The following is a 12,555-nucleotide window of genomic DNA, read 5'->3' as shown; positions in this document are numbered from 1 at the left end:
TCTACAATCATCCTTGAGTTACTAGTTGAAGCTGCTGTGCCTGGATCACTCTAGCTGGTATCATAAGGCATTGCACAGTAGATATCTACCCTTAAGGCATTGGCGGTCTTTATTCTCCCCACTTGTCAGAAGCAGAAACAGAGTTGGAAATGCAATCCTTAATCTTCCTGAATTCAAGGGCTACATGGTGCCAAAGCTGGGTACAATCTGTATTCCTGCACTTCATGCTGCAGGGACCTTCAACAGAGCATTCTAAAGCAATCCTTTAATGAACAGCAGGAGCTGGGGGAAAGGACTGTAGAACTGTGTCCACGTGTATTGATACAGGCAAGTCCTAAGGTTGTTTCAACATCCTGGGTTCTTTCATTCTGGAGAAATCGGCCACATTTAAAATAAGTTTTTAGTGAGAATTAAGATTGGAAATTTAACAGAAAAAGGTGACATCCTGTCCAGGATTGAATGGAAATAAGATGGAGAATCCAAGCATCACAGCAGCCCAGTTGTCGACTGGGTGGAGAAAAGGGAGACAGTGCAGGCTGCAGTGTTGACTGGAGTCATTGGTCCACCAAGGTCCTATTTAAATAAGAGTCCCCATGATAGCATTGAAAGTACATAAAATCTTCCTTAGATTGTTACATAAAAGAAGTGATCTTTGTACACAATCTGCACCATTACATATATCCCGATTGTTCTGAAACTGCAGAAATTGCTGTTGTGATATATTTCTTTGCTGCTAAATATCATTATTACTGCTGCTTTCTCCAAAAAGGTGTGTACTATATCCAAGTTTTTCTGCCTATGAAGTAAGAAATGATTTTGCCTCTTGTCAAGGGAATAATGTTCATGTTTCTAACAGGACTTGGCGTTGTGGGGAACACCTTTGTTCTTGTGAACAATATGAGCTTGTTTAGAGGCACTATGAAATCTATCCACCTCATTCTCATTAATCTGTCTTTTGCAAATATCATAACACTTCTAACAGGAGGAATGCCAAGGACAATATCCAGTTTTGGGTTGAGAAACTTCATAGATGATATAACCTGTAAGACTGTGGTTTACCTCAGCAGGGTGGCCCGGGGCCTGTCCATCTGCACCACCAGTCTCCTCACAGTGGCCCAGGCCATCACCATCAGCCCCAGAGCCTCCAGGTGGAGGAGGCTGCAGCCCAGGTCTGCATGGCACCTGCTTCCCTTGTTGCTCTTCCTTTGGATACTGAATTCTGTGATAAGCATGAACTTACCATTTTACATCAAAAATATCAGCAGCATGAACACATCACAAATTATTTCCAGTGACAATTATTGTTATTTGCAATCACAGCACTGGACAATTAGATGGATTTTTATTGTTTTCCTGGTCTCAAGGGATGCTGTGTTCCAGGGTGTCATGGGTGGTGCCAGTGGCTACATGGTCTTCCTCCTCCACAAGCACCACCAGCAGGTGCTCTACCTTCAGACCTCCAAGCTCCTCCACAGAACCCCCCCTGAGGTGAAGGCTGCCAAGAGTGTCCTCCTTCTGATGCTTTGTTTTCTCTTCTTTTATTGGGCAGACTGTTTTATGGCTTTATATGTAACTTTTTTCTTTGAAAAGCATTTCATAGAAGTAATTGTTCTACAACTTGTGGAGCTTGGATACGCAATCCTGAGTCCAGTCGTGCTCATTCACAGAGAGGGACACCTGGCTGATTGTTGGCGTGGTCACTGAGAGAGAAAGACGGTGAGAAAACTTCTATGTCACTGTTCAGTAAGTAAGTTTGAAAATATTCTTAGCTTTTTCTTGCTGTATGTGATGGAAAAATCAAGTTAGGGTAGCTCAATCACCTACAGGCACAATTTCACACCACAAAGCTGGTGACAGGTTTTGCACAGATGTCATAGGAAGCTGGTTAAGGGTGCTTTCTCTCTATGTCTCTAATGGCCTGTGTATATTTGCAGGTTTTACTCTCCTTATAAACCTCAAACACTGTTGAAATGTATTGAAATCTAAAGTATATTTATTTATGATGAATAGAGACCATTTTTGGTTCATAGAATTAAAAAATAGAACAGAAAAATATACTTACTGGGTGTTATCTACATTATGAAATCTGCAAGAATAAAGAGACTTAAAGTGTACTTGTCTCATTTGATAAAAAAAAGTGAATGGAGACATAATGAAAGAACTTTAGTTTTTTTTTTTCTGTGTGTTCTGATATCTGACTTACAATTCAATTGCATTTTTCTCCAAAAAATAAAAAGTTAGTGTTGATCATAAATCATGGCTTGTTTAAGACAGTACTAGTTAGAGTATTCATGCTCCTTGATATTGTACCCCTGTCTTCAGAAATCCACAATATATCCTAATTTGTAATTTTCTATTTCTGAGATGGAACCAAAATGTATATTCATGTAGAATGCACAGATCTGGCCATAAATTATTTGATTAAACCATTTTGAAATGTTACTGATCTGTGGATGTACTGATCATATTCCCTCCAAGATGGCTGAGTTCATAGAGAGGCCCTTCCCTGCAAGCCAAGTTGTCCTCTATGTCTTTCTTATGACCCTGTTTATTTTTGGATGTTTTATGTCTGTAGGAAAAAATGGTGAAGGCCTTTTCCTGTGATTTGTTTGTACCATGGTATCATACATTTAAAGTAATTTATTAATGTTATTATATCATACTCCAAAATTAGGAGTTTATCTGCTTGATATAATGGTGGCATCTTGAAGGTAAAGGGTGTACTGCTGTCTTCATTCTACAGCTGTGATAGCTGGCTTCTAAGATCTAGCATAGAGAACAAGAAAAAGTGAGCCCTCCCCAAATAGGCCAGCACTTATGGACTCAAGGGCAAGAGGTGCAAATCCCGAAAGTGCAGTTAGGAATGAATGACATGTCAAAGTGGGACCATGAGGATTAACAACAGACAGATATCTAGGTGAATATGAAGGTGGCTCATGGCTACTGGAAACCATTTATCAAGATTTTCCTGGATTTTATTTTCCCTAAATAAGTATGATTTCTTCACCCTAAAATGTAGGAATTGAATTAAGCAAATAAAAGTACACTTAAAATTATAATTTGAAAACAATAAAGCACATGATTAAAATTGCTACACACATGTGGAGTGAGAGATAGGAGAGAGAAATGAGAAACACTGGTCAATAGAACACTCTGCTCTGGTTACACATGAAGTTTCTTTATTTCTCAAAAATCTGTAGGTTTTAAAGTGGTACATTATAAATATTGAGATGAAATCTTCATCAGTTGTGTCTTAGAAAGCTTATATATTGTTTATATTGGTGATGATTGAATATTCCCCTAATTTTGTGAGACAAATCTTTACATACAGTAACCCAAAAGACCTTATTTTATGGAATTGACACAGCAGTGATTACACACAGACTTGTAGTTGTTAGTAACTAAAACAAAGAAACATCTTGAAAGCAACCAGAATATTATGGAACGTGATAGTCATCAATAAAATCTAATTGACAATATATTTATACAAGAGATTTTGGCCCCAGAAAACTTCATTGATCATGAACCAAGTAAATCCTTTATTTCTTAAGTCATATGATCTGCCTAGATTGCGTCAGGAAGATATAAACAACATAAACACACCAATATGAAATGAGAAAATACAAGAAGTCATCAATAGATTACCAACCAAGAAAATCCCAGGACCAGATGGATACACAGCCAAGTTCTACAAGACCTTTAAAGAAGAACTCATACCAATACTCTTCAATTTATTTCAGGAAATAGAAAAAGAGGGAGTACTTTCAAATTCATTCCATGAGGCCAATATCACCCCGATTCCAAACCAGGCAAAGACACATCAAAGACAGAAAACTTCAGACCAATATTTCTAATGAACATAGATGCAAAAATTCTCAATAAAATTCTGGCAAATCAAATACAAAAACATATCAAAAAGATTGTGCACCATGATCAAGTGGGATTCATCCTAGGGATGCAAGTTTGGTTCAACTTACAGAAATCAATAAATGTAATTCATCACACCAATAGACTTAAAGATAAGAATCATATGATCATCTCAATAGATGTAAAAAAAGCACTTGAAAAAATACAGCACAGCTTTATGTTCAAAACACTAGAAAAACTAGGGAAAACAGGGACATATCTCAACATAATAAAGGTTATCTATGCTAGGCCTCAGGCCAAAATCATTCTAAACAGAGAACAATAGAAGACATTCACTCTAAAAACTGAAACAAGACAGGGATGCCCTCTTCCACCACATCTATTCAAGGCAGTTCTTGAAACACTGGCCAGAGCAATTAGACAAACAAAAGAAATTAAGGGATATGTATAGGAATAGAAGAACTTAAATTAGCTCTATTTGCTGATGATATGATTCAATGCCTCGAAGACCCAAAAAACTCCACTAGAAAACTTCTAGAACTAGTAAATGATTCAGAAAAGTAGAAGGATATAAAATCAGCACCCATAACTCACACGCATTTTGACAAACCCTCTGAGAAGGAAAAAGAGGAAAACTACCCCATTCACAATATCCTCAAAAAAATATGATACTTAGGAATCAACTTAATGAAAGAGGTAAAAGATCTACACAATGAAAACTACAGAACCCTAAAGAGAGAAATCAAAGAAGTTCTTAGAAGATTGAAATATCTACCTTGCTCTTGGATAGGCAGAATTAACATTATCAAAATGACCATACTACCAAAAACACTATACAGATTTAATACAGTTACAACCAAAATCCCAATGGCATTTCTCATAGAAATAGAAAAAGCAATCATGAAATTCATCTGGAAAAATAATAGACCCAGAATAGCTAAAGCAATCCTTAGTAGAAAGAGTGAAGCATGTGGCATCACTATACCAGACCTTAAACTATACTACAGAGCAATAGTAACAAAAACAGCACGGTATTGGCACCAAAACACATTAGTAAACCAATGGTACAGAATAGAGGACACAGAGACTAACCCACAAAACTAAAATTATCTTATATTAGACAAAGGTGCCAAGAAGATGCATTGGAGAAAAAATAGCTTCTTCAACAAATGGTGTTGGGAAAACTGGAAATACATATGCATCAAAATGAATTTAAACCCTCTCTTTCACCATGCACAAAACTCAACTCTAAGTAGATCAAGGACCCAGGAATTAAACCAGAGACTCTGCATCCAATAGAAGAAAAAATAGGCCCTAATCTTCATCATGTCGAATTAGGCCCCAACTTCCTTAATAAGACTCCTATAGTACAAGAATAAAAAACCCAAAATCAATAAATGGGATGGAATCAAACTAAAAAGTTTCTTAGCAAAAGAAACAATCTGTAAGGTGAACAGAGAGCCTACATCCTGGGAGCAAATCATTACCCCTCACAGATCAGATGGAGCACTAATCTCTAGGGTATATAAAGAACTCAAAAAGCAAAGCACACACACAAAAAAAAAAAAAAAAAAAAAAACTAAATAAGCAAATCAACAAATGGGCCAAGGACCTGAACAGACACTTCTCAGAAGAGGATATACAATCAATCAACAAATATATGGAAAATGCTCATTATCTCTAGCAATTAGAGAAATGCAAATCAAAACTACTCTAAGATTTCATCTTACTCCAGTCAGAATGGCAGCTATTATGAAGACAAACAACAATAAGTGTTGGTGAGGATGTGGGAAAAAGGCACACTCATGCATTGCTGGTGGGACTGCAAATTGGTGCAGCCAATATGGAAAGCAGTATGGAGATTCCTTGGAAATCTGGGAATTGAACCACCATTTGACCCAGCTATCCCTCTCCTTGGTCTATACCCAAAGGACTTAAAAAACAGCATACTACAAGGACACAGCCACATCAATGTTTATAGCAGCACAATTCACAATAGCTAAACTGTGGAGCCAACCTAGATGCCCTTCAGTGGATGAATGAAAAAAAAGTGTGGCATATATACACAATGGAATTTTACTCAGCAATAAAAAAGAACAAAATCATGGCATTTGCAGGTAAATGAATGGCATTGGAGAAGATAATGCTAAGTGAAGTTAGCCAATCCCCAAAACACAAATGCTGGACGTTTTCTCTGAAATAAGGAGGCTGACTCATAGTGGGGTAGGGAGGGAGAGCATGGGAGGATTAGATGAATTCTAGATAGGGCAGAGGGGGTGGGAGGGGAAGGCAAGGGGGCAGGGTGTTAGCAAGGATGGTGGAATGTGATGGACATCATTAAACAAAGTACATGTATGAAAACATGAATTGGGTGTCAACATACTTTATATACAGAGATATGAAAAATTGTGCTCTATATGTGTAATAAGAATTATAATGCATTCCACTGCTGTCGTGTATTTAAAAAATAAAATCAATAAAATATTAAAAAGAAATGATAGTGCAAATGAAAAAATGAAATAAAAATAAAAATAACACAAAAATACAAAGATTTCCTACTCTAACCTGTTCTTGTCAGTTAAGTTGTTCACAATGATAAAAGTTGCCTAACTTCAGGGTTCAATGTTTGCAAAAATCATTACATTAATTTTGTGGTTACTTTTCATTACAACAATTGAGACTACATCCATCAGCTACCTGTGAGAGAGAAAGAGAAAACAGACAAAATTTACAAAATTATTCTGTATGGAGAAAGGCCAGTTACATAGATTCTCTGGCTTGATTACTTACAGGGCACAGGAATTATCGTTACATGTGCTCACATGGAAGAGCTGGCAGGTGCTCAAGAGGTGCATCACAGTCACAGGAGGATGCTGTCCAGCTCCTGAGATGCATGACCTGCCCCATCCAGGCCTCTCATCTGAGCTGTGCAATTGTGTACCTGCAAAAAAGTCATGACATTGACTTGTAGCAATAATATAGTTCCTGGACAGTTAAGGCACATTGCTCTCTTGGCCACTTATAAACTAATTACTTTAACTACCTTGTGGACAAAGATGGAGAAAAATAGCCTTCCGACCAGCAGATTACCACAGGAGGTCAAGCCCAGTGGCCCAGACCCACCCACACCTGCCTCTGCAGGGCCCAGGCACACAGCATGCCTGGTCCAACCCTCCCCTGTGGGGCAGAGACCACAAGAGCCCAGCCTTTGGTGCAAGACCACCCCTTCCAACCAGCAGACTACTGGGAGGTGAAGCCCAGAAGCCCAGAGACACTGACACCAGATTCTGCAGGGCCCAGGACCACCAAAGCCTAACCTCTGGTGCAAGGCTGCCACCTCTGACCAGCAGACTACCACGGGAGCTGAGATCCAGCCCACACCCCCACATCAGCCCACACAGGATCCAGGATCTCAGTATGGAAGGTTCATCCCTCCCCCGGTGGGGCAACACTGCCAGAGCCTTGTCCTTGGCCAGGACTTCCCCTTACTACCAGTCCACTACCACCGGAGGTCAAGCCAAGCAGGAGGTCAAGCCCAGAGCTCAGACCCACCAAACCTGCCTCTGCAGGGCCCAAGCTTACAGCACACCTGGTCCAACCCCTTCCCAGTGGGGCAGACACTTGCCAGAGACTAGCCTCTGGTGAAGGACAGACCTTTCTGACCAGCAGACAGGAGGTCAACCACAATGGCCCAGATCCACCCAATCCAACTTACACAGGTCCCTGATCCAGGATGCAATAGCGTCCACTGAGGGACACCAGCAGGGTCTGGAAGCCCAACATCAAGGTGAGGTACAGACATTCTGCACAGGTACTAAAAGAATAGAGGGAGGAAACTGTACTACCCCAGATCCACACTGCAAGGAAGGAAGACACAGAGACAACATGAAAACACAAGGGAGGAAAGTGCCCCAAACAAACCAGGACCCTATATAACAGAAGCCATGGACAGCAAAGTTAATGAAATGTCAGAGGAGGAGTTCAGAAGGTTCATAATTAAAATGATCTGTGAATTAAAGAATGACGTAAATGAGCAAATACAGGAAAAATTGATCACTCCAACAATGAGATAAGAGACAAACACAGGTAGCAAAAGCTTACTTCAAGAGACAGATAGAGACCCTGAAAAAAAATAGTCAGAAATCCTTGAAATGAAGGATACAATAAATCAAATAAAAAAAAACTCAATAGAAAGCACAACCAACAGACTAGATCACTTGGGAGAAAGAACATCAGACAATGAAGACAAAGTGCAATCTGGAGAATAAAGTTGCTCACACAGTGAAGAAAGTCAGAAACCATGAGCAGAACATCCAAGAATTATGGGACAGCATCAGAAGACCAAATCTAAGAGTCACTGGGATAGAGGAAGACATAGAGTTTCAAACCAAAAGAATGATCAATCTCTTCAATGAGATAATATCAGACAATTTCCCAAACATGAAGAACAAATTGCAAAAACAAATACAAGAGGCTTACAGGACACCCAATGTACAAAATTACAACAGATCCACACCAAGGCACATGATAATGAAAATGCCTGGCATACAGAATAAGGATAGAACCTTAAAAGCCGCAAGAGAGAAGAATCAGATTATATATAGAAGGAGACCAATTTGGATCTCAGCAGACTTTTCCACCCAGACCCTCAAAGCCAGGAGATCGTGGAAGAACATATACCAAGCTCTGAAAGAAAATGGTGCCAACCATGAATCATATCCGGCAAAACTAAGCTTTAGATTTGATGATGAAATAAAAACCTTCCATGATAAACAAAAGTTAAAAGAATTTACTGCCGCAGCCCGGCTGGCTGGGCAAAATAATCGGGGGGTGATGAATAACTTGTGTACATTGATGCAGCAGGAGTGGAAGCCGTTTATTGTAGGATCTTGAGAGATATTTATAAATTTTACACAGCTTATCTAATTAGCATAAAATAGATACAGCAGTCAACCAATAAGGAATCTCCACACTTAATGGCTCACTTTTGTTACTTCACAAACCACTCCCTCTGGCATTTTGCCAGGCGCCATCCAGACTTGTTTACAGACTTTAACATTTCTCTGGCAAAATAACAGGTGCCAATCTGACTTGTTTACAGACCTTAACAATTTACAACTAGAAAGCCTGCACTACAGAACATCCTCAGCAAAGTATTCCAAGAAGAGGAAATGAAAAACAATGATGAAAATCAGCAGGGGAGAGATTACACTAAAGGAAAATCTAATCAGAGAAGAAACCAAGTCACGTTAAATACCAAAAATAAACAAAAATGGCTGGGGATACAAATCATGTCTCAATAATAACCCTGAGTGTTAATGGCCTAAACTCACCAATCAAAAGTCATAGACTAGCAGATTGGATTAAAAAAAAAAGACCCAACATTATGCTGCCTCCAAGAGACTCATCTCATAGAAAAAGACATCCACAGACTGAAGGTGAAGGTTTGGAAAAAATCATACCACTTACATGGACTGTGGAAGCAAAACAGGGGTTTCCATCCTCATATCAAATAAAGTAGACTTCAAACTAAAGTCAGTCAAAAAGGATAAAGAAGGACACTACATACTGCTCAAGAGAACTATACACCAACAAGACTTAACAGTTATAAATATATATTCCCCAAACAATGGAGCAGCCATGATCATTAAACAAACCCTTCTTAAGTTCAAGAGTCAAGTAGCCACAACACAATAATTTTGGGTGACTTTAACACACCTCTTTCATCACTAGATAGATCTTCCAAACAAAAGCTGAACAAACAAAGAATAGAACTCAATAATACAACCAATAACTTAGACTTAACGGACATATATAGGATATTCCAACCTTCAATGAGAGAATATACTTTCTTCTTAACAGCACATGGATCCTTCTCTAAAATAGACTATGCCACAAAGCAACTCTTAGCAAATATAAAAAAGTAGAGATTCTACCCTGTATTGTATGAGACCATAAAGGAATGGAATTAAATCTAAAAATGAAGAAATAGAATCTAATCCAATTCCTGGACACTAAATAATATGCTACTGAATAAACAATGGGTTACAGAAGACATCAAGGAGGAGACTGAAAAGTTTTTAGAGGTGAATGAGAACACAGATACAACATATTGAAATCTGTGGGACACTATGAAAGGAGTTCTAAGAGAAAAGTTCATTGCATGGAGTTCATTCCTTAAAAAAAGAAAAAGTCAACAAATAAATGACTTAAAACTACATATCAAAATTCTAGAAAAAGAAGAACAAATCAACATCAAAAACAGCAGAAGACAGGAAATAATTAAAATTAGAGGTGAAATCAATGAAATCAAAACAAAAAAAATGAAAAAATTGATAGAACAAAAAGTTTGTTCTTTGAAAAAATAAATAAAATTGACAGACCCTTAGTCATGCTGATGAAGAGAAGGAGAGAGAAAACTCAAATCACTAACATATATGATGAAAAAGGAAATATCACAACAGACACTACAGAAATACAGAATATAATTAGAAACTATTTTGAAAACCTGTACTCCACTAAAATAGAAAAATTGAAGGCATTGACAAATTTCTACAGTCATATAATTTACCCAAATTGACTCAGGATGATATACACAATTTAAACAGGTGAATTTCAAGTGATGAAATAGCAGATGCCACCAAAAGTCTACCAATCAAGTAAAGCCCAGGACTGGGTGGATCCACAGCCAAGTTCTACAAGACCTTTAAAGAAGAACTCATACCAATACTCTCCAATTTATTTCAGAAAATTGAAAAAGAGGCAGCACTTCCAAACTCATTCTATGAGGCTAATATCTCCCTGATTCCAAAACCTGGCAAAGACACATCGTAAAATGAAAATTTCAGACCAATATCTGTAATGAACATACATACAAAAATTTTTAATAAAATTCTGGCAAATCAAATACAAAAACACATCAAAAAAATCATGCACCACGATCAAGTAGGTTTTATCTCAGGGATGCAAGGTTGGTTCAACATATGAATATCAATAGATTAAATTCATCACATCAATAATCTTAAGATAAGAATCATATGATCTTCTCAATAGATGCAGAAAAAAGCATTTGACAAAATACAGCATCCCTTTATGTTCAAAACACTAGAAAAACTAGGGATAATAGGAACATGTTTCAACATCATAAAGATTATCTGTTCTAAGCCCCAGGCCAACATCATTCTAAATGGAGAAAAACTGAAGGCATTCCCTCTAATAACTGGAACAAGACAGGGATGCCCTCTTTCACCACTTATATTTAACATAGTTCTTAAAACACTTGCCAGAATAATTAGAGAGATAAAAGAAATTAAAGGAATACACATAGGAAAAGAAGAATTCAAATTGGCACTATTTGCTGACATTATGATTCTATATCTGGAAGACCCTAAAAAAAACTTCTAGAACTAGTAAATAAATTTAGCAAAGTACCAGGATATAAAATCAACCCCCATAAATCAAAGACATTTCTGTATATCAGTGACAAATCCTCAGAAAGGGAAATGAGGAAAACTACCCCATCCTCAATAGCCTGAAAAAAATTAAATACTTGGGAATCAACTAAACAAAAGAGGTAAAAGATCTATTCAATGAAAACTACAGAACTGTAAAGAAAGAAATCAAAAAAGACCTTAGAAGATGGAAAGATCTACCTTGCTCTTGGATAGGCAGAATTAATATTATCAAAATGACCATACTTCCAAAATGACTATACAGATTTAATTCCGATTCCAATCAAAATTTCAATGGCATTCCTCATAGAAATATAAAAAGCAATCAAGAAATTCATCTGGAAAATTAAGAGACCCAGAAAAGCTAAAGCAATTCTTAGCAGGAAGAGTGAAGCAAGTGGCATCACTATACCAGATCTTAACTATACTACAGAGCAACAGTAACAAAGCCAGCATGGTACTGGCACCAAAACACATTGGTAGACCAATGGTACAGAATAGAGGACACAGAGAGTAACCCACAAAACTAAAATTATCTTAGATTAGACAAAGATGCCAAGAAGATGCATTGGAGAAAAAATAGCCTCTTCAACAAATAGTGTTGAGAAAACTGGAAATCCATATGCATCAAAATGAAATGAAACCCCTGTCTCTCACCATGCACAAAACTCAACTCAAAATGTATCAAGGCCTTAGGAAGATGGCCGCAGCCCGGCTGGCTGGGCAAAATAACCGGGGGGGGGGGGTGACGAATAACTTGTGTACCTTGATGCAGTAGGAATAGGAGCCCTTTATTGTAGGATAACAGAGGTATTTATACATTTTGCACAGCTTATCTTAATTAGCATAAACTAGATACAGCAGTCAACCAATCAGGAATCTCCACACTTAATGGCTCGCTTTTGTTACTTTACAAACCATTCCCTCTGGCATTTTGCCAGGCGCCATCCAGACTTGTTTACAGACTCTAACATATCCCCCTTTTGTTTAATTTAAATAACGACCATAGTGGTTTTTACACAAACACCATAAATAACCTGCTAGAAACAGAAAGGGAGGATACAAAATGTTACAATTCCAAGCTAATTGATGGCTCCATACAAGAAGCCCTTGGAAAAATTATACCAGCAATGACACCATTAGCAAAGATATTGAGTTACAATTTGTTGTAGATTACAGTTTGTTGTCTCAGTCCAGGTAAAGCAGTGTCTCAATAGATTAACTCACAGTTCAGGTA

General features: G+C 37.8%; 1 protein-coding gene across 1 annotated transcript; it reads left to right on the top strand.

Moving 5' to 3' along the window:
* The first annotated feature begins 776 nt into the window (after positions 1 to 776).
* On the top strand, positions 777 to 1,704 carry LOC143402234 (putative vomeronasal receptor-like protein 4). Its single transcript, XM_076859628.2, has one exon. It carries the CDS (start codon positions 811 to 813, stop codon positions 1,702 to 1,704), a length of 894 nt encoding a protein of 297 aa, XP_076715743.2. The 5' UTR covers positions 777 to 810.
* The last annotated feature ends 10,851 nt before the right edge of the window (positions 1,705 to 12,555 follow it).

Source organism: Callospermophilus lateralis, chromosome 6 (assembly GCF_048772815.1).
Source record: "Callospermophilus lateralis isolate mCalLat2 chromosome 6, mCalLat2.hap1, whole genome shotgun sequence".
Taxonomy (NCBI): Eukaryota; Metazoa; Chordata; class Mammalia; order Rodentia; family Sciuridae; genus Callospermophilus; species Callospermophilus lateralis.
Note: the sequence above shows the minus strand (reverse complement) of the source record. Positions and strands in the feature narration are given on the sequence as shown.